This window comes from Doryrhamphus excisus, linkage group LG11 (assembly GCF_037039965.1).
Source record: "Doryrhamphus excisus strain RoL-2023G ecotype Guam linkage group LG11, RoL_Dexc_Guam_v1.1, whole genome shotgun sequence".
NCBI lineage: Eukaryota > Metazoa > Chordata > Actinopteri > Syngnathiformes > Syngnathidae > Doryrhamphus > Doryrhamphus excisus.
Window position 1 is genome coordinate 12,626,772 of NC_136367.1, and position 24,695 is coordinate 12,651,466.

At 36.1% G+C, this 24,695-nt stretch overlaps 1 protein-coding gene across 4 annotated transcripts in view; it reads right to left on the reverse strand.

The window, feature by feature from the left end:
• cadm3 (cell adhesion molecule 3) overlaps positions 1 to 24,695 on the reverse strand; it is a 174,187-nt gene that overhangs the window by 79,330 nt on the left and 70,162 nt on the right. For all 4 annotated transcript variants that reach the window (XM_078794759.1, XM_058091024.2, XM_058091040.2 and 1 more), the window contains one exon: positions 10,260 to 10,409. In XM_078794759.1, the coding sequence (XP_078650885.1) occupies positions 10,260 to 10,409 (150 nt within the window). The remainder of the gene's footprint in view (positions 1 to 10,259; positions 10,410 to 24,695) is intronic.

Here is a 24,695-nt window from a genome sequence, read left to right on the forward strand (position 1 = left end):
CGGTAGAAAATGAATGAATGAATAATATAGAAATATATTATATTATATATTATATATTATATATTATATATTATATATTATATATTATACATTATACATTATATATTATATATTATATATTATATATTATATATTATATATTATATATTATATATTATATATTATATATTATATATTATACTTCACAACCCTCCCTTCCTCCTGTTGACTGTTTCACCTTCTCATTATGTTTGTAAATATCCACCTTATATAACAGTTGTAAATACACACTTGATGTTTGTCTTAAAATTTTAAATTTTAAATTTTAAATTTTAAATTTTAAATTTTAAATTTTAAATTTTAAATTTTAAATTTTAAATTTTAAATTTTAAATTTTAAATTTTAAATTTTAAATTTTAAATTTTAAATTTTAAATGTTTTAAATTTATTTAAAATTTAAAATTTAAAATGTAAAATTTTAAATTTAAAACATGTATTTAAAATTTAAAATTTATTTAAAATTTATTTTTTTAAATTTATTTAAAATTTAAAATTTAAAATTTAAAATTTAAAATTTAAAATTTAAAATTTAAAATTTAAAATTTAAAATTTAAAATTTAAAATTTAAAATTGCTGGGGGTTGTTGGAGCCTATACCAGCTGCCTTCAGGCGAGAGGCGGGGTACTACACCCTGGACTGGTGGCCAGCCAATCACAGGGCACATATAGACAAACAACCATTCACACTCACATTCATACCTATGGACAATTTGGAGTGGCCAATTAACCTAGCATGTTTTTGGAATGTGGGAGGAAACCGGAGTACCCGGAGAACACCCACGAATGCACGGGGAGATAAATAAACAAATAAATAAAGCATCACATTTGATCGCCGGCTTTTATTTCACATTTATTTTATTTTAATTATTTTTTTAAAATAATTATATAATCATAATAACACAGGCTCCAAGCTAAAGCTAATCTCTCAACACACACAAATGCATGAATCTTATTTCAAAAGGCTTATTTTATCTTCTTATGTCTGCTATGTTGGGTAATATGAGTGTAAAGGTGACTATGTGGGTGTTATTTCTTTCTACGGGGCTCTAATGCTGACCTAAAATCTTATTTAAAAGGTCAATGTCATAAGTTTTGTATGCTCTAGCTATAAAAATATTCCATTTATGAATAATGAATCCTACTTGGCAAAAATAATCATATCACAGTCGAGCCTGGAACCAATTAACTGCGATAAATGAGGGATTACTCTATTAATATATGAAATATTAAAATAACTGTCAATTATGGTTGTGTTAAATTACAGTGAGAACAGACATATTTCAGACATTGTTGCAAATGGTGATTAACCATGATTAATTAATTCATGGACTGATTAATCTGATTAGAGATCACAATCTTTTGTCAGCTCTAATTCATTTATCATTTATCATATAGTTTATTTATCCATTACACAACATTTTGGTTCGGCTGCATGGGGGTCAAGTGGTTAGCATGCAGACCTCACAGCTAGGAGAACCGAGTTCAATCCCACCCTCAGCCACCTCTTTGTGGATTTTGCATGTTCTCCCAGTGTACTCCAGTTTCCTCCCACATTCCAAAAACATGCTAATAAACACATGTTAGCATGCTAACATGCTAATAAAATTGTCCATAGGTATGAATGTGAGTGTCTATATGTGTACTGTGATTGGCCGGCGACCAGTACAGGGTGTACACCGCCTCTCGCCTGAAGACAGCTGGGATAGGCTCCAGCACCCATGTGACCCTCGTGAGGAAATGAATCTTTCATGATTTAATAAGCTATCCATTTATTATTAGACGTCCTTTAGCCTTGTCCTCACTTCCTGGAAAATGGTAACATGTCAACATGTTGAACACAGGAAGTGAACAAATAATCAGTAATTGCCGAGACATGGAGAGGAGGTAGGATTAGGTAAACTCTACTTCTGTTTTTCCGTGCCAGCGTTATATCGGAGGAAATGTCACAGCACACGAATCTCAGCTTTGGATTGCAAACGAATTGAGACTGAATCAATGGCGCCGATGTGGTTGCAGCCATTATTAGGGAATGTGACATCGTTGACATCTTCAAGTATCATTTCAGCCTCACTTGATGATGACGTTAGGATTTGATTGTTTACTGAGATTTTGTACCAGCTGTCCTGTGCTAACAGTCCAAATAAAGAAAGAAAAACATTCTACGGCTGCATCGCCAAAAACGCTGCACTTTCTACAGGAGATTATATTTTTGTTGTTTTCTAACAAGGTCACATGTCAGACAAAATACATAGAGAAATATGTATAAATCCATTAACCTTCCTCTTGTGTTAGCTTTCTGGTATCATCTCTTATGTTAAAGGGTCGGTTTTGACCCATGTATTAAAACAGCTATAAAATACACTAAAAACAATAAGTTACCATTAAATTTGCTTCTCATGTCTTGGTTACCTTCTTAGGCTTCCTCATCCATGAAAATGTTGGTTTTAATACTTTTGGTGTGGGCTTGTAGGCCTTTTTTTGTCACTATACCCCTCAATTTTAATTTCCCAAAATAATCAAATGAACCTCAAAAGAATCATATTAATAAATTGAATTCTTTTGTTACCTGGCTATTACTGAGGGATATAGAACATCTCTCTTAAATCAATTAGTTTTATTTATTTTCTCATTTTAGTATTAATCACTAAAGAAACATCTATGGTGTTTGGGTGAATTTTGACCCATATATGTTAATGTCAAGAAAAGGTAGAAAAAGTTATTGTTTTCAGCAACAGAACTTTAGTATAAAGTGAAATGAAAAAGCAGAACAGGTCCAGATCTTGGTTCACTGTACTTCTTGCCATTCTTTCCATGATCCAAATTGTAAATGTGAAATCAGCCAATCAAATGAGTGAATTCCCCTCACATGTCTGGACATTGTTTTTCTGCTGGTATACTGGAAAATTGGTCAAAATGAGAATCCCCTAAAGCTTACATGATGAGAAGAGGAGCTGGTTGTCATTGTGTTGGCTAATTGTACACTTATGATTTCAGTTTTGGCTCAAATTATTGCTTTATAGTCATATTATTATAACCGGGTCGAAACCGACCCTAACAATACAGTGGTCATCATTTCAACCAGGCCATTTTAAAATTTTGTAAAAATTATTTTTTGGTTTTATTTTGTTGAAATAGAGTTTCCTGACAAAGTCAAAAAGCCTTGATGCAAAAAACAAATGTTATGTGATTCTTTTTATGCATTAAAATGTAAAACTGGTCACACAAGAGGAGCATTAATAGAGCGCTTTAGTCACGTTTGCATAAGTGTCGGCGTCAAAGCGTGATAGGGATTATAATAATGCTTGTTGCATGCGTTGAGGATTGACAGATGATTGTGCATGAAAAGGTGCGTTATAATAAATTGCTCTCCCGAGGAGTTGTAACGAGAGCTAATTACAAAGTCTTCATTTCCTTGTTTGCTCCGCCGTGAAGTGTAAGCGGAATGAAAGCGAATGAATGACATCGTGATCACCTTTTCATTGTGTCAACATCTGTTCACGTCCTCCACCTGCTACTACATCTCATTTCCACCCGTTTGACGACGTATTTCCCCATGTAGCGGCCGATAGCGTTTATTTACTTGACTGCAAAGAGGGGGGAGGAATAATTAGTTGTATTTGTACAAGATCATCTTCAATATTACAACATGGAGTGAGACTCAACACTGTTCTCTGAATGGCTGCTGCTGGTTGTGTGAAAGGTTAATATCTGGGAACAAAATTCATTCTTTTCCTGATTCATTCTTCACTTTCATGAGATACGTGCATACTTTTTTGAAGTGTCACTTCACAATCTTGTTCTCTTGTCACTATAATAGCTATGGCACACAATAGTTGTGTGTCTAAGTTGTTCAACATAAACAAATAGGGCTCGAATTTCGTGGCGCAGCGCAAGGTGGCGGAGTCAGGCGCAGCCCACGCAGTGGTAATTTGGTGCAGCACACTATGCGTGCAATGTGCGCAGTCAATTTGGTAATTTGGTAGACTGGGCGTGGCGGCGCATCAGGGGAGGGGTCCACATTTCAGCTTGGCCACGTATACATGGAGCCAAATATTCCAATTCCATTCGGTTTATTTGCTCAAACGGAAAGAATGTAACCTTTGTATACACCTCATTCCCAAAGAAAAGTACCAATTCGAATTAATATATAATCAGATTCCCAGGGGTGGAATATTCCTTTCCCCAATCCGATTGAGGTATCTTGTACCCGCTCAAACGGAAAGTCGAACGGTCGTGTTTTTCTTCTTCTGTTGTTTATTGGCGATTGGCAAGCAGCTTTCGTGTGCATTAGCGCCATCTGTGGAACAGAATCTAAACCCTTCTGTACGCCATTCACAAGTCCACTTTTATTAAAAAAGAAAATATATATCTATATAAAACATGTCCTGAGTTTAATTATAAAATATTAGCAAGATTGAATTTGATCTTTTCCTGTTTAAATTGATCCCGGGTGCGTTCTTTCAGCGCATGCTCAGATATGACGTAACACGCAGATCCAGACGTTCATAAAGTTTGTTTTTGATCCAAACTAAATTTCAAGACTGGACGAACAAAAAACTGTCAATACGGAGTTATTCCAACAAGTGAAAGAAAAACTTGGGGAAGTCTGTATCACGTGATGTTGATGTTTACGTTTTACTGGGCATGCCCCATTGACAATTCTGGTTGATTATAGCGGCTCATGTAGACAAGAGATCAGAATATTCCTTTCCATAGATACCATTGTTTTCGGAAAAGTCATTTGGAAAGATTCTAGTGACTAGTGACAGTTTTGTGACAAAACAGCTTGCCTATTCTTGGCGCAGGCGAAGCGCAGCGTCTGCGTAATGGTAAATCGGCTGACGGGCGTACAATGCAGACACATCACCAAAACCTCCATGGCAGATTTTGTGTATTGCGTACATTTCAGTGCACAAAAAAAATGTAAGCCTCTGAACCAACATGAACATTTATGTAAATAAATGGCTTGTCCCCGAAATCAACATTTTAGAAGTGAAAACTCACAAAAAAACGCACAAGACAGATCCAGTCATCGTACATCACAAATGAGCAATTAGACAACTAATAATTAACAACAACTAAAAACAAGTATTAATATAAAGTTAGTTGTTAAAATAGATGAGGAGGAGATTCCACGAATATACCATCAAGACCCTTGTGAGGAAAAGCGGTAGAAAATAAATGAATGAATGAACGACAAATATGTTATTGGACATGTATTTCTAGTACTGCCATAAAATGAATTGAGGTTTATGTCAAATAGTACATTTTGGACTTAATATTGGATAGGTCACGTAAGGAATACAGGTCCCTATGATTTCCGCGTTAACGGAATCACAAACAGAATTGGCCAATAAAAACAGAATCTACTGTTAAACATGGAATCTCCTGCAAAGTGACGGGAATTAAATGCTGTCATCGTGAGGAGAGGGAAAGTGTGTGTTGGAAGTATTTTCCCAGCAGGCCGCTCAATTGTGGCGGAATCTCATCACAAACACTGAAAAAAAATGTCAAAACGGCGGTGAAAAAAACCCTTGTAAACTCCTCTCTTGAATGGGAATTAGCTTAGCTTAGCAGGGCGTGCTAGTGCAGCATGTTTATTCTTGCATCCTGCTCGTATTAACCGTCAATTGACATTCTTAACACACTTTTGGTGCTGTTTGCTACATTTGTCCAATTGTGTCATAAAAATGTATTACATTAATAATGCAGTTGCAATTACACTGACTCACTGCAATGACATTGACTCATATTATGACTTTAACAACCCATATTTTTGTTGAATATTTCAACACTATACTACTAAAATTATTACTTTTCCTTATAATATAATATAATATATAATATTTCTTCTCTTAATATTTTGACTTTATTCGCATCATATTCAAATGTTTTCCTCAATGAAAATTTCCCAAAAATACAACTTTATTTAAGTTTGTTTGTGTCTCATATTATGACTTTAACAACCCATATTTTTTGTTGAATATGTCAATACTATACTACTAAAATTATTACTTTTCCTTATAATATAATATAATATAATATATAATTTTTTTCTCCTAATATTTTGACTTTATTCCCATGATATTCAATTTTTTTTCCTCAATGAAAATTTCCCAAAAATACAACTTTATTTAAGTTTGTTTGTCTCATATTATGACTTTAACAACCCATATTTTTTGTTGAATATTTCAACACTATACTGCTACTTTTCCTTATAATATAACAGGATTATTCTTCACACTCCTTTTTTTCTCCTAATATTTTGACTTTATTCCCATGATATTCAAATGTTTTCCTCAATGAAAATTTCCCAAAAATACAACTTTATTTAAGTTTGTTTGTGTCTCATATTATGACTTTAACAACCCATATTTTTTGTTGAATATTTCAACACTATACTACTAAAATTATTACTTTTCCTTATAATATAATATAATATATAAATTTTTTCTCCTAATATTTTGACTTTATTCCCATGATATTCAATTTTTTTTCCTCAATGAAAATTTCCCAAAAATACAACTTTATTTAAGTTTGTTTGTCTCATATTATGACTTTAACAACACATATTTTTTGTTGAATATTTCAACACTATACTGCTACTTTTCCTTATAATATAACAGGATTATTCTTCACACTCCTTTTTTTCTCCTAATATTTTGACTTTATTCCCATGATATTCAAATTTTTTCCTCAATGAAAATTTCCCAAAAATACAACTTTATTTAAGTTTGTTTGTGTCTCATATTATGACTTAAACAACCCATATTTTTTGATGAATATTTCAACACTATACTGCTACTTTTCCTTATAATATAACATGATTATTCATCACACTCCTTTTTTTTCTGGTGATATTTTGACTTTATTCCCATGATATTCAAATTTTTCCTCTATGAACATTTCCCAAAAATACAACTTTATTTAAGTTTGTTTGTGTCTCATATTATGACTTTAACAGTCCATATTTTTTGTTGAATATTTCAACACTATACTACTAAAATGATTACTTTTCCTTATAATATAACAGGATTATTCTTCACACTCCTTTTTTCCTCCTAATATTTTGACTTCATTCCCATAATATTCAAATTTTTTCCCCAATGAAAATTTCCCAAAAATACAACTTTATTTAAGTTGTTTGTGTCTCATATTATGACTTTAACAACCCATATTTTTTGTTGAATATTTCAACACTATAGTACTAAAATGATTACTTTTCCTTATAATATAACAGGATTATTCTTCACACTCCTTTTTTTTCTACTAATATTTTGACTTTATTCCCATGATATTCAAATTTTTTCCTCAATGAAAATTTCCCAAAAATACAACTTTATTTAAGTTTGTTTGTGTCTCATATTATTATTTTAACAGTCCATATTTTTTGTATATTTCAACACTATATTACTACTATGGTTACTTTTCCTTATAATATGACAGGATTATTCTTCATACTCCTTTTTTCCTCCTAATATTTTGACTTTATTCCCATGATATTCAAATTTTTTCCTCAATGAAAATTTCCCAAAAATACAACTTTATTTAAGTTTGTTTGTGTCTCATATTATGACTTTAACAGTCCATATTTTTTGTTGTATATTTCAACACTATATTACTACAATGATTACTTTTCCTTGTAATATAACAGGTTTATTCTCATAAAATTGCCATTTTTTTTCTTGTGAGAACACAAAGTTTTTCTCTTCATATTTTGACTTTATTTTTGGAAGAATGACAGCTGTTTTGCCATTTGTGCTGCTGTTATTTAAAAATTTCCAACTATTTCAACTTTCTTCATATAAACGTTTTTCTCAAATAATGTTTGTAAATTTGTACATTTTATTGTATATTTTTATACATAGTTTTAGCAGAGCGTGAGTGATGAGCAGCCCACCGCCACAGCTTCAAAAAAAATCCCGGGGAAACCATGACTTGGCAACTGATTTAAAGAATCACTGCATTTAAAAAACAGACTTGGATTCAGGCTTCTACTTGGCACTTTGATTATTTCCCACAACATTCCAGAAGTGCACTAGTGGAGTTTCTGCCTCATCCATTTCTTCTCTGCCCATCTCAAGTCCAACTCCACTTTTCAGCTGTCTCCAAAGTGAAGACCAGCCTTGAAGGGCTCCAATCATTGTGGAGAGGAGGCTCATTTTCTCATTTCTGTCTCCTCTCTGCCAGCCTTCAAAAGCTCCGTCTGGACTTCTCGTTTTTTACCTCGCCTCTCCAAGAAAGTTGGCCCTCTGCGATGAAAAAAATTTCTCAGCCTTAAACAGGCGAGGCCCCGTCACTATCGTCAAGGCCTTGTCTGTACACTGATATTTTAGAGAAACAGATTTTTTCATACATTTTGACTCTTTGTCCCGCCTTTTTTTTATTTAAATCTCCAGCCAGTCTGATTATCTTCTACAATGCACTACTGGTAGGGTAGTTGTTCATATAACACAACTAATATATAGACATGGACATAGACATGGACATGGACATGGACATGGACATGGACATGGACATGGACATGGACATGGACATGGACATGGACATGGACATGGACATGGACATGGACATGGACAGAAAGCTTTCTAGATATTCCAGAATCTGCACCTATTCCAGCTGTATTTCCTTGGCTTTCCAAAACGGTCTTTTTTAAATTTATTCCACCCACGGCCCGCTTCCACGCATGCCCACTCTGTTGTGATTGGTCACACATCGCTTTTTTTCACCAAATATTTTGACTTTATTCCCATGATATTCAAACTTTTTCCCCAATGAAAATTTCCGAAAAATATAAATTTATTTAGGTTTGTTTGTGTCTCATACTATATTGAATATTTCAACACTATACTACTAAAATGATTACTTTTCCTTATAATATAACAGGATTATTCTTCACACTCCTTTTTTTCTACTAATATTTTGACTTCATTCCCATGATATTCAAACTTTTTCCCCAATGAAAATTTCCCCAAAATACAACTTTATTTAAGTTTTTTGTATCTCATATTATGACTTTAACAGTTATCCTCCCTATCCATGTGGAAGTGGTAAGTTTTTAGCTATTTAAGTTTAAAGGAAATAACTTGAAGGCTACCGTTTAGGTCGCTAGCTCTCTAGTTTGCGAGTTAGCATGTGTCTCAAGACCCTGCAGTTGCGCAATATGTTGTAAATAAAAAGAGTATAAATGTGACTATAGTCGTGTTTTGTCATGTCTACAGGGCTCTAATAATGCTTTGTTCATTTTAATCTGAAAAAAATAATTTGTCTACCCACCAACTATATGTGGTTTCTTAAGTTTTTATTATTTGCCATTTTATTATTATTATTATATTTATTTATTACTGATTGGTTGATTTTCTTTATTCTTGATTTGTTTATTTATTTTTCATCTTATTTAGTGCAGAAAAATAAAAGTTAAGATATTTGAGAACAGTGGAATGATTTATCAGAGCTTTTATTGTAGAAAATCGGAACCAAAGCACTGAAAAAGTTTGTATATTTTTCTGTTTTTAATAAATGGGTTTTTTTTTTTTTTTTTTGAAAACCTGATGCGGCCCAGCCTTACCCAGACCCTAGCTCCAGTGGCCCCCAGGTAAATTGAGTTTGAGACCCCTGTATTAGAGAGATCATGTCTCACAGCTGGTTTAGGAACGCCTTGGTTGAGCTGGAGACCAGGGTCGGGACTGAGACTGCTGCCACCGTGACCCAGCCCAGAATTAGCAGAAGAAAACGGATGGATGAATGGATGAATGGATGAATGGATGAATGGATGAATGGATGAATGGTGGACAGTAAATGCCTTTTTATAACCAATAGGGAGGAAAATCTTTTTTTGTCTGTGTTACTTGAAATTTTCTGTGAAACATTTTGAGTTTTGTTTCCTCCCCCCGCAGAGACCTCCATCTGTAGAGCCGCTTGGCTCCCCAGTATCAAGTCTGTTGTGTGATATCGTATAATTCATAATGGACAATTAAACGGTTGGTTCTGTTGAAATGTTCCTTTCACATTTTTAGCCTTTATCAAACTCCATCTATCATGTCCAGCAATAGATGTAGTTTTTTTTTAATATATATTAACAACATTCATTTTACACCTGAGTGACTTTATTTAGTGCAACTGTGAGCCTCCTGGTAATTGCATAATTGCATTGGAATTGAACTTACTCCAGGCAATTATTGTACTTCCTGGTAAAGTCCTTTTTTGTTGTGTTTCACCCACCTCTCTTCTCTCCAAAGTACAGCGTCTGCTGAGCCGTGTTGGACCACTGCAGGGATGAGTTGTCGCTTTCGGCCACCCGGCAGGTCAGCTTGACCGTGCCGCCCACCGACACCATCTCGTCGGAAGTGACGGGCTGCAACGGGTCGTCGTCTGGGCGGGGCAGAGTAAGTAAGATGTCACATGTGAGCCATGACACGCCACAAATACGTTGACAGGGAAATACAAGAAGTCTGATAAAAGGACAAAATGCATGACTGCCCCCCCCACCCCCAAGTCCTCATTCTACATCTCTTCCTGTGCTTGTCACATGATCTGTATGTCTTTATCTGACTGAACACTCACAATGTACACAAACAGTAGGGGGGCTGTCACAGGGACGGACAAGGAGACAAATGGCCTGCTGCAAGAGCGATGATTCAATAGCAGGTTGACGTCCACAGAGCGTACGGGACTTGGACACGTTGTGGGATACAATACATCACTTTTGACTCATCTTTTCTTGTATTTTTATGTGTGGAATTACAGTATTACATCAATGACCCGATACAAATAAAACAAGAGAGAATTGTCCTACATTTTCACTCATTAGCCAAAGTGAAAAATCTGGGTGTGATATTGGACCCGATTCTATCTTTTCATAAGCGCATTAAGAATGTTACTAAAACGGCATTTTTTCATCTTGGCAACATGGCGAAGATACGGCCTATTCTATCCACTTCTGATGCAGAGACCCTAGTCCAGGGGTCAGCAACCTGCGGCTCCAGAGCCGCATGTGGCTCTTCAGCCTCTTTATTGTGGCTCCCTTTGCGATGCTTGAATATTTTTAACACCCGAGTGGAGAAAATGCACGTCTTTTGTAATGAGTTTTAAAAAATCCAACTTTGTCTGAGACCATGAATGCATCCTGAGTGAGTTCTGACTGCTATCCAGTTCAGTACATGAAGAAAAACAAGTAATACTTACCTACAAATCTAAAAAATAAATTCGAGATAATTTAAAAACAGCGGCATGGGAACTTGTTTTTACGTTTATCTCCAAAACTAGCAAGAGTACTCCAACTCGTCTTTTCTTATCTGAACTACTTTGATACCCCCAAATTCCCTCCAATGTTGTTTTAAACATACTATATGTTTTGCGGCTCCAGGCTATTTTTCTTCAGTCGGCATTGGGTAAAATGGCTCTTTTCATAGTAAAGGTTGCCGACCCCTGCCCTAGTCCATGCATTGATCACGTCTACATTAGAGCAACATGGGGCATCTTAAACAGGATTATTAGGAGAAGTAATAAGAAAACTGACTATACTACACCAATAACGATGATATCAATGGGACAACAACTTTGAAAATATTGGTCCAAAACTGGAAGAAAGAATTCTAAAGTTCTGGACAAGGGAGGACAGGAATCAGACATTAGTAAGGAATCCTAATTTTATGGTTGCCACAAATTCTTTTTAAAAAATAATTAATTAATTAATATTGTCAATAATTGTAAAGCAAAATCATCAACTGATTGTAATGGAATAAAATGAAAACTATAAAAATGATAATCAGGACATGTGTAATTTATCGTTTCAGACTGGAAGATTCCCTAACAAAATGGAACGAGCAAAAGTAGTTCCATTTTTTTTAAAATGGAAACTAAACAGCAATTTTCAGACTAGCGACTAGTCACCTTATTACCACAATTCTCTACAATTATCGAAACAATTATTCAATAACAGGTTGGTCAAATTTATTAATCCGAATGAATTATGAGCAGATAGTCAGGACAGATACAGAGCTAACATTTCATTTTTGGCACTGATTGAAATTACGGAGGGAATAACTAACTAAAAATAACAGGAAGCAATAAGCTTATATATAACAATAAGCAATAAATAACAATAATAATAAACAACAATAATATATATAATATAAATATATAAATATAATATATATATCAATATAAATATTCTCTCTATATATATAATAAATAATAACAAATAACAATAAGCAATAAAGCTAAGAGAACACACATCTGCAAGTTTAAATATTACGCATGGAGTACCCCAGGGGTCAATACTGTGACCAAAACTGTTCAACTTGTAAATCAATGACATCTGTAAAGACGATAGAATTATTATTATTATTATTATTATTATTATTATTATTATTATTATTATTATTATTATTATTATTATTATTATTATTATTATTATTATTATTATTATTATTATTATTATTATTATTATTATTATTATTATTATTATTATTATTATTAATAGTGGATGATACCACTGCTTTTTGGAAGAACAGAAGAGATAATGGCCAAATTAAAAAGATAGTTTGATAATAACAGATTATCCTTGAACAAAAGTCAAAGAAAAACATGCTATTTGATTACAGCAGAAAAGACACGTACCAGCAAATACAATCAGACGGTGTGCGGACATATGAATCAATAATAATAATACATTTTATTTGTGTAGCGCTTTTCAAAAGACGCTCTACAGTGAAGAAAATAGAGTTTAGTAAAAAACAGAGTAAAAGATACATTAAAATACAACATCCGTACATATGGGGTAAATATGGGGTAATGTCTAACATGGGGTCATGTCTGTGTAGGTAATAACTATAAATGCAATCTTCACTTTATTCTCTTCCTTTATTTCTAAAATCAGGAATATTAAAACTTAAAACTAATGCATAAAGCTAACAATAACCTATTATCATTACAATACTTTTCAACAAGAGAGGAGAAATAAAGATCTCAGGGAAAAACTACATGGTGATGTGACAGCTACTACTACAGGACAACTACAGGGTCATGTGATGTTAACAATCACATCTGGAATACAGGAAGTGAATAAATGTACTGCCATAAAAACAGATGGGGGGTAGGATTTAATTAGTTTTTCTTCTTCCTACTCCTTTTGGACATGTGAATGTGTTAATTCAATTATCGGACCACACTCAGCAATTACCGATCACACACCCAACACCAAATCTACCGATAATTAGCTGGCACAATATACAGGATCCCATAAGACACATTCATTTGGAAAACTCAAATGGAACTTTCCATCAAACAAGAGTCTTCAATAAAAGTAAAAGTGATGTTAAACGTTCATTTATCCTTTTCATTCCTCATTTAGAATTATTTGGCATTGTTTCTGTATATAAGACTTTAATTATCACCTCATATAACCAAGCATTTCGGTACGTGACAAAAAATAGAAAAAATAAAAATAAATAAAAAAATTTTAAAACAAAAATGTAAAATTTATTTTAATTTAATTTATTTTATTAATAAAAATTAATAAAATATTTTTTAAAATTTTTTTACATTATATTAGAAAGGTAGGAAGTGAACAAATGTAACAGTTAGTGATTGAACTATAAATATCACCTCATATCACCTCGTATTTCGGTACATGACAAAAAATAATAAAAATAAAAATAAATAGAAAAATTTTAAAACATTTTTAAAAAAATTAAATTTAATAAAAATTAATAAAATACATTTTTTAATTTTTTTATATTATATTAGAAAGGCAGGAAGTGAACAAATGTAACAGTTCGTGATTGAACTATAAATATCACCTCATATCACCTCGTATTTCGGTATGTGACAAAAAATAGAAAAAATAAAAATAAATACAAAAATTTTAAAACATTTAGAAAAAAATTAAAAATTAATTCAAATTAATAAAATACATTTTTTTATTTTTTAAATTATATTAGAAAGGCAGGAAGTGAACAAATGTAACAGTTCGTGATTGAACTATAAATATCACCTCATATTTTGGTATGTGACAATAGAAAAAATAAAAATAAATACAAAAATTTTAAAACATTAAAAAAAATTAAAATTTAATAAAATATATATATTTTTTAATTATATTAGAAAGACAGGAAATCAACAAATGTAACAGTTAGTGCTTGAACTATAAATATCACCTCATATCACCTCGTATTTCGGTATGTGACAAAAAATAGAAAAAATAAAAATAAATACAAAAATTTACATTTAAACATTTAAAAAAAATTAATTAATAAAATTAATAAAATACATTTTTTTATTTTTTAAATTATATTAGAAAGGCATGAAGTGAACAAATGTAACAGTTAGTGATTGTAAAAGATCCAGAGGGAGGGGTAGGATTTAATAAGCTTTGCTTCTTCCTACTCCTTTTGGACATGTGGAACTGTGAACTGATTATGTTATGCACTCAATTGTAATCTGATGCATGTTCAAATAAAATAAAACCATTACCATTATGCTCTATAATATATGTTAATTTTTAATAAATCAGGGCTAATTTCAGTGTTCACTTTTTTTTGTCACTGCCTGTCCATAGCGGCTTCAACATCTTCATTTCCTACTCACGGCTGAACATGCCTTAATCACGATCGTGTGTTTTTTCATCCTCCACGCGTCCATAACGCCTGCTGTGTAATAAAACTAGAGTTGCTACAGAACCGGCCTCAGTAGGACAGGCGTTATGCAAATGCAGGTCACAGGGACCAAGAATTTAAATGACCCAGCATAATGACGGCGATTCTGGAGGCTGTGGCCTGCACCTGGAATGCCACCAAAAGCCTTGAAGAGTGTACTGTGTGAGGGTGTGACGATGCTATTTAATGACGCTCCCTTGATAGCGGCTAGGGAAGCGGGTTAATTCTTCATGCATTTCCATTTGAGAGACGCAGCCCGAGCAGGGGGGGAGATATGTGCATGAGAATTTACTAACTGATATTAAACATAGTGATGCTGCCGACCCCCCCCCATCCGCTCCACACCTCCCTTCCACCTTTCATTCCCACTCATCTCACTCTTCACTCAGTGTAATGTGCAGCGAAAACAAAAAAAAATGTGTCAGAGCCGACGACAAGACTGAGCCAAAAGGAGGAAGCATCTCTGAAGAGCCTGAAAGCAGCCTGGAAAATATGGCGTGTATCAATAGTTTAATTGGAAGCGCATTATCAAGCAGCAGACAGCTTTAGAGTCAAAGTGGAGCGTTATCGCATCCTCGCACCGGTGGTGGAATTGATTTTTTTTTTTTCCAGCTAAAGTGTGCCTCCGTGGAACGTCCATCAAGTATTTCAATCAGGCATCTCCGTACAGCCTTGGTCATTTAAAAGGCTACACAGCCAGTTTGGCATCCCATTAGGGCATATTTAATATTAGAAATGCACAAACAAGAACAAACATTTGTTACCTGTGAAATCAATGAGCAAGCTTAAGGGCTAAAAGGGAGTTTTATGCAAATGTCCCGTCTTGGTGGGCACCCAGTCTTTGTATGATTCGGTTGTCACACGCATTTTGACTTGGATTTTTATACAATATTGCACATAAAAACCCAGCCTGTCAGCCCTGGACTGGATTGCCCAAACAAAACAGCCCGTGTCTTGCTGACTCACTGTGACTCACATGCATTTTTCTGTGGAGTGTGACTGCTGAATAACCCACCATGGGGTCAAAGAAGAAATAATTGGAATTGTTCTTTATAAAATGTATTTTTGTTCATATTTATTTATTTATATGGAAAAAAAAATACTTCAGTTTTCATGGAACCTTTTGCAACAAATGAACAAAAACAGAGGTACTACTATACTTTGGAGTTACATAAAAATAGGTTGGACATCACATCTTCTGACATTGCATATGAATAGTACAGTTTGCTCAGATCATATTTTTGGCATATTTATCCATCCATTTTGAATATAGCTTTTAGAGGTCACAGGAAAGACTTCCGGTGAGAGGCACCCTGAACTAGTAATGGTAATGGTAATGGTAATGGTTTTATTTCATTTGAACATGCATCAGATTACAATTGAGTGCATCCCATAATCAGTTCACAGTTCCACATGTCCAAAAGGAGTAGGAAGAAGCAAAACTTATTAAATCCTACCCCTCCATCTGGTACTTTTACAATCAGTAACTGTTACATTTGTTCACTTCCTGCTTTCCATAATACAGTTTAAGGTTTTTTTGTTTTTTTTTTAATAATGCAACCAAACAAAAACACCAAAACTCACTTCTCTTCATGATACCAAATTTTACTTGATTTCTTTTTGTTACAAAGTGTACCTGAATGTTCTGAATCCCTGTTTTCCAAGCAAGTTAACTCCAGAGAACCCAACAGCTCCTCTACTGGCTGCGGCCCAGTAGTACACCCTTTTGCTTCCATTGATTCCAGATGCAATAAGCAACAGATAATTCGATAACCTCTGATTTCAGCCTCTCACATTTGAATATTTTTAAATTACCTTCGTCATTAATGAAAGCAGACCTATTATCTGTTTTGGTAATGGCAATGGTAATGTTTTAATTTAATTTGAACATGCATCAGATTACAATTGAATGCATCACATAATCAGTTCACAGTTCCACATGTCCAAAAGGAGTTTTTTTATTTTATTTTATTTTATTTTATTTTATTTTATTTTATTTTATTTTATTTTATTTTATTTTATTTTATTTTATTTTATTTTATTTTATTTTATTTTATTTTATTTTATTTTTGTCATGTACCAAAGTATGAGGTGATATGAGCATCCAATGCCATAATGGGTACCATAGTAAGTGTCAATATAGTGATATATATAGCACATCATGACTGGTTCAAGACTCTTCATCCTTGTATTTAGCAAACATCAACTGCTTGTATTGTTTCTTGAATTGGCTCATCGTTGTGCATTGTTTGAGGTCCTTACTCAATCCATTCCATAGTTTGATTCCACATACTGAAATGCTATGGCTAGCATAACGTAGTCCTAGCATAGAAGTGTTTCAAATGTACTTCTTCCCTGAGATCATATTTCTCCTCTCTTGTAGAGAAGTATTGGATGACATTTTTAGCTAATTGCTTATTTTTAGCCTTATGCATTATTTTAGCTGTTTGAAGATGAACTATATCAGCAAGTTGAAGTATTTGTCATTTTAGAAATAAAAAGTCGCCACTCAATCACAAAAAAGTATCTGTTTTACAATCATAATTTACCTATATGGCTGCACGGTGGACAAGTGGTGAGCGGCCTCACAATTCCACCCACGGCCATCTCTGTGTGAAATTTGCATGTTCACCCCTTGCATGCATTCCAAAAACATGCTAGGTTAATTAGCGACTCCAAATTGTCCATAGGTATGAATGTGAGTGTGAATGGTTGTTTGTCTATATGTGCCCTGTGATTGGCTGGTCACCAGTCCAGGGTGTACCCCGCCTCTCTCATGAAGTCAGCTGGGATAGGCTCCAGCACCCCGTGACCCTCGTGAGGATGAATGAATGAATTTAGCTGTATATCTGTATCGGTAATGAAGTGCTGTACAATATCATGTATCAGTAAGAAGGCTAATATCGAGCATCTGTCAAAAAATAAATACATTTGGGAAAATCTTTACAACATCTGACACGTCATAAAAAAAAATTCCAAACCAAGGCCAAACAAGACCATAGAGCCATAGTAGCCTTCATTTTGACGCTTTGACTGCAGAGCTGCAGAGCTGTGAGTATGTGTTAAGTTCATCTAAGCACGCCTGGGGGGGCTTGAACGTGCGGTCAAGTGCATCATGGATTAGTGTCTCCTTTAATAACTAACCATTGCGGCCGATAGCACTCCTCCATTGTGGCGCCAACGCTCAGGCTGACCGCAATCGACTCTGACGTGTTCTTCCCCCGACTTATGAGGCATCTTTGGCTTCAATGCCGGCAATTCTTTGTATTTATCAGTATTTGACCTTAGATAAACACTCATTGGTCATCACCTTTCCTGCTTAAATCTGTACATGCTAAACACTAGTTTTGTGTACATAGCTGTGTGGATGGCTTTTGAAACGGGGCTTACATTAGAGTCTCAAGGACAAATATTTCACCATATGCAGTCGCTTAAAACGAAATAAATCGTGATTATAACATTCATTCATTCATTTGGTTATCCTCACGAGGGTCGCAGGGGTGCTGGAGCCTATCCCAGCTGTCTTTGGGCGAGAGGCGGGGTACACCCTGGACTGGTGGCCAGCCAACCACAGGGCACACATAGACCAACAACCATTCACACTCACATTCATACCTATGGACAATTTGGAGTGGCCAATTAACCTAGCATGTTTTTGGAATGTGGGAGGAAACCGGAGTACCCGGAGAAAACCCACGCATGCACGGTACCCCGCCTCGCGCACGAAGACAGCTGGGATAGGCTCCAGCACCCCCGCGACCCTCGTGAGGATAAGTGGTAAAGCAAATCAATGGATGGAATCCTACTTAATGAAAATGTTGTTATTTTTATGATTTGTTTCAATTTTTTAACTAGAATTCATAACGGTGGTGCCTCTTGGTTTAAGACTAGAATTCCCTTCACTTAAAAAGTAGCAAGTAACTTTCGCTCAAGTACAGATTTGCATCGGTTGTCGGGTTAATTCCAAGGTCGGACAATTCAAAGTTCAGACAAAAACCAAGGCCATTCTTCCCAGAGGAAAAAAATGTAAATCCAATTAATCCATTCTAGATGCCCAAAAATAGTAACGAAAAATCATTTTATGGAGAATAATTATAGTTTTAATGCAGAAATCAATGCCAAATAGGTGAAATTTATATTAATGCAGACTTTCCATACATCCTGGTGAGATGGAATTCAAAGTCTCACCTTCTTTCTTGGCATTCACAACTTTCTTTGTCCCCAAAGTGGATTATTATTTAGCATTTGCATAAAAATTGATGTTTTTTTTTATTCAATACTGTACAAAAACCGGGGCGTAATAAAGCAAAGTTTGCCTGTCAATTTTCAATTCCTTGAACATACTTCTAGACCTGTACTTTTACATGGCCTCAAGTTAAATTTCTGCAAAATAAATGTTCTTCTTCTTCTACTGTACAGCATTGTAGCATCCTTTAATGCTACAAATAAATAAACCACCTCTGCAAACTACAAACACAATCACAAACACATTGTTGAATTCATATCTCAAAAGTGTGATTATTATGAATGAAGTGACGTTTGATGAAATACAAAAACAAACTACAGACGGTAAACATTCAAACCACATCTCCATGTTCCCGCCTCTTTTTTTCCTCTATCTGTCTCTCTCCATCGCCCATTCTTCCGCTTGCTTCCTCTCTCTCATCACTCCTTGCCTCCTCGTCCTCCTGTTGGGCTTCCTTCCCCTCCTCAAACCTCCTTGGCTGGGTGTCAGTGTCAGTGTACAAGCGACCCATGTGATTGGAGATGTTTGATAGCCAGGAAATGATGGGAATTTATGAAGTATGTATGTGTATGTATGTGTATGTGCGAGCTATCTGCACGTTCTCAGCAGCAGCTTTTCCTACCAAACCCCCCTTCTGTCCCCCCCCCTTCATCTTATTACATTGGCTCGAGGATTTGTTTGCATGCTGCTGTTTGTTTTACAGAAGGAATTTATCAGCAAGTGTAGCAGTGCAGAGGCCCAAGTGTGCGCATCTGGCTGATTTATGAGGCTTCTCCTTCTTATCTGCATTGAGGTGTGTGTGTGCATGTGTGTAATGTATGTATGTGTGTGTGTGTGTGATGGTGGTGATGGTGTATTGTTGTGTAGCTGTGCAGCAGCATACACACAAAGTTGTGCATCACGGCAATGCTGCTAGCATCGTATAAGGGAAGACAGCCCAGCAGGGTAGAGTTTGATGTGTTGGTTACAGCACGCGTGATGCGATACGGGCTAAAACACACACACACACAGCGATAATACACAAGTACAGGAAGTAATACAAAAAGGATGAGACAAAGAATATGCTTGATTGTGCATCAAATAAACCTGCAGCACACACATGCACACAATACATGTGCCATATCCCCCCCTTCCCTCCCCCCAAAGCAACAAGCATGCCCATCTGTCCCCAAATCACTCCCCTCCCCCAGGGTGAATAAGCCTGTGTTGGTGTATGTATGGGTGTATATACAGTATTTATGCCTGTGTGTGTGTGTGTGTGTGTGCCCTTCTGGCCACCTCCAAAGGCCACCTCTAAAGACCCCAAGCAGCATACCCCCCCCCAACCCATTATAAGCCCCTAATCTAGTCACCATCCCGCCCATCATGTGATTATTCAACAAAGCCAGCCCAGAGTCCCTTTTCCCGCCTGGCATGTGTCACCAAAACACACAAAACACTGCAACTCTTATTGTGTTACTGCAGTACATGTTTACAATTAAGCTAGAAATGTACTGTACCGTTTCAGGAGCTGACACGTAAACATATATGAAAATCTGGAAGCCATATCTGATCATTTCAAAATATACTAATTATTAATCTTCGCCCTTTCAGGGTTGAATACAGCCTATTAATAAAATGAAATTAAGCAATCCTAGCAGAAGACTGACTGAGAAACATGCGTTGATATCTAGTTACATAATGTTAGCCACCATAGGAACAACATTTAAATTAATAAACAGAAATAATTCTACCAATGCTAACCTAAGTCTACATTTTGTCATATTATGTCTTATTATGTCTACTATATTGGGTAATATCAATGTAAAGGACACTATAGGGGTGCTATTTCATGTCTAGAGGGCTCTAATAACGTATAACAAAAACAGATTTAAAAGGTCAGAAAGAGGTTTTCGATGCTCAAAATAGGGCCGTTGACAGGGGGGACAAAGGCATATCTTGTCCCGGGCCCAGACATGAGGGGGGGTGGGGGGCGGGGACCATATCATGGTCAGGTCTGGTACCAATTACCAACTTGTTCAACTGGATGCAAAATTGAAATATCCAATACAAGGTATAGAAAAACTAGTTTATAGATTTTGTCTCAACAAAATAATCACTAAAAACAACATGACTAAAACTCTACTAAATATGATACAATTTGCAAAGCTGCACATTTCTATGTGGCACACACATCTGTATTAAACAAAGTAAAATGCAAAGTATGAATGTTTGGACTAATACAATCAGTTAAATTACATATATTACATATTTTTTGATTATATTGCTCGGCCGATATCAACGGATAACCCAACTAAAAACAGTCCTTGAGGCATCACAGCCTCTAGGGGAGCACGTTTAGCTTTCATATGCTCTGATTCATATTTTAAATGACAAATTTTACTGGAACAAATTTATTCCGGAATGGGCGGAGCTTCCCTTGTAGGATTTAAACCGCTTCTCTCGAAACCACCCCTCCCCTCCATCCTCTGCCATTTGAAACCCCCCTCCGAGCGCCACCAGCAGCTCAGACCGGGCCCGCGCTCTGCAGCCTGTCAAACATAGTTAACTAAGACAGCCCCCCCACCACCACTGACCAAACGGATCCCCACATGACGCTCACGATCACAGAGGAACTTTATCAACCCCCGAAAATGAGAAAGAATAGAGCATGCTGGGTGATGGAAGGAGGTGAGGTTGTTATGAAGGGTTGGTTCGGACGCAGCAGAGGTGGGGCGGTCAGCTCACAGCATAAGGGCAGCAGCATCACCGCTGACAAAATGTCAAAAAAATACCAGAAAGAGGAAGATGAGGAAGAAGGACACAAAAGGGACGGCGAGGAAGGAAGTGAAGGACTCTGAAGACATAAGCACGTATGGATGGATGATGGCAATGAGGGGGGATGACAGGGTGACGGCATGCGGGGAACTGGAGCATGGTGAAAAATGCAGAAAGTCAAAGAGGAGAAGGAAACAAAAAGAAAATGGAGGGATGCTGACAAGAGGGGAGCACAAATGAGTGGGCTGACAAACAAACCAAAAAAAAACCCCCACCAAGAAAGTCACTCGGGAGAAAGCAGCCCTCCACCAAAGCCAAACAAAGCTACACATTTGATGGTTGGTGTTACACCGCAGTCCGGCGCGTGGCAGTAATGTACATCGGCTGTCAATCTTTTTTCATGGAAATGGATTGTGTAAAGTCTGATGATTTTGCAAGATAGCTAACTATCTGCGCTTTACATTAGTACAACTTATTTTACAATACGTCGACCAACTCATCAAGTAATGCTCCACCGTGTTCTTATTACTAAAACGTGCTGACATCGACATACAATGGTGTGAAAAAGCCTTTTCCCCCCTCCAGATTTCTTTTTTTTTTAAATTTTAAATTTTAAATTTTAAATTTTAAATTTTAAATTTTAAATTTTAAATTTTTAATTTTTAATTTTTAATTTTTAATTTTTAATTTTTAATTTTAAATTTTAAATTTTAAATTTTTCATTTTTCATTTTTCATTTTTCATTTTTCATTTTTCATTCATTTTCTACCGCTTTTTCCTCACGAGGGTCACGGGGGTGCTGGAGCCTATCCCAGCTGTCTTTGGGCGAGAGGCGGGGTACACCCTGGACTGGTCACCAGCCAATCACAGGGCAGATATTGACAAACAACCATTCACACTCACATTCATACCTATGGACAATTTGGAGTGGCTAATTAACCTAGCATGTTTTTGGAATGTGGGAGGAAACCGGAGTACCCGGAGAAAAACCCACGCATGCACGGGGAGAACATGCAAACTCCACACAGAGATGGCCGAGGGTGGAATTGAACTCCTAGCTGTGAGGTCTGCGCGCTAACCACTAGGCCACCGTGCCGCCCTTTTTAAATTTTTTAAATTTTAAATTGTTACATTTTTATTTTTTTTCTTTATTTTTCATTTTTTTTATTTAATTTTTTTTTTATTTTTTATTATTATTTTTTTTATTGTTTTATTTTATTTTATTTTATTTTTATTTAATTAAAAAAATTGCACAGATCATCATCAAACAATTTCAAATATTAAAACATATATTAAATATAGTGGGCACAGCTAGGAGACCCGAGTTCAATTCCACCCTCGGCCATCTCTGTGTGGAGTTTGCATGTTCTCCCCGTGCATGCGTGGGTTTTTCTCCGGGTACTCCGGTTTCCTCCCACATTCCAAAAACATGCTAGGTTAATTAGCGACTCCAAATTGTCCATAGGTATGAATGTGAGTGTGAATGGTTGTTTGTCTATATGTGCCCTGTGATTGGCTGGCCACCAGTCCAGGGTGTACCCCGCTTCTTGCACAAAGACAGCTGGGATAGGCTCCAGCACCCCCCACGACCCTCGTGAGGATAAGTGGTAGAAAATGAATGAATCGATGAATATTAAACAGCTTTTGTTGACATAATCTTTGTCGTTTTGCAAAAGATTCCTGATTGCTTTTACTGTGTAAAAATGTCAAATCTACACCGGACTGTACAAACATGATGTTGTTGTTGTTGCTAAATAACACCGAAACTGACCAACTAAAACAAGATCTCTTGCCTCCTGCTTATGCATTTGCTGGAGGTAAAAACCAAACGACCAACAACGATGGAAAGCTGCCTTGGGCTTTTCGGCCACAGGGATGTACGCTTCCTTTTTGTGTTGCTCTAATTATTTGGCCCTTTTAGGGGCTCACCAGCCGACAGCGGCCTAAGTGTCTGGACAGTGATCCCTTGCTGAATGCTGAGACTTGTGTGTAGTCTCATGCACAAAGCCGGATTATCAAGCAGTCCAAACAAACGACTCAGCCACAGACCACCGGAGGGACCCCGAAGGCACTAAATCCACGGTGTGTGAACGCTCGCTGTTACACATTTGCCCACCACACAGACATGAATGGAGCTGCTCCAGTTTGGCTGAGGCTAACTAACATCCAGTGTGCTGCGTGGAACAAATGTCAAGTTCATGTGTTCCCAAATGTGCTGCACAACATCCGGCCCTGCCTGGAAGACTGCAGCTATTCTGTCTCTGAGGAATTCAGAGCATGGGAGAGTCAAGTCCAAGCTTCAGAATGAAGTCTCAGTATGTCAGACGACAAAACAAGCGTGTGAAGGACAGTGTCTACTTCCAAGAGAAGAGCCATCTCAAAACAGAGGCGGTTTTCATCCATCACCTGCCATCGGCCTACAACCTGCTTCTACAGCTGCGTTGCTAATTAATGCACACAATAGATATTACCCCAATATCCATCCATCCATTTTCTATACCGCTCATCCTCACTAGGGTATGCTGGAGCCTATCCCAGCTGTCTGGAGTTCAATAGTGTAAGAAGTTTGGGATGGCTCAAAACGCTCAGTTTCAAAAGGTGTGCTAAAACTGTTCCTTTGTGATGTCACAAAAGGACGGACTTCGTTATTTGGGTCATAGTTACGAATCACTTTGACCGTGTGACCAATCACAGCGCTGTGGACATACGAAAGGCGCACCCTGGGTGGAATAAATGAAAACAGACCATTTTGGTTGGAAGCACAAATCCAAGGAAATACAGCTGGGATAGGTGCAGATTCTGGAAAATCTAAAACGTTTTCTGTGTGGGTTATTGTGTGTAGCTGCTCTATAGGAGTCCACAACTCAATACACAGGGTCGAAAAATGAGCATAATAGATCCTCTTTAATGGGTCCCTGAAATGATTTATCAACTTTGCTTAAATATGTTAAATATTGTATGTAATTCGGTTCTACATTGTTCGATTTTTGAAAGCCA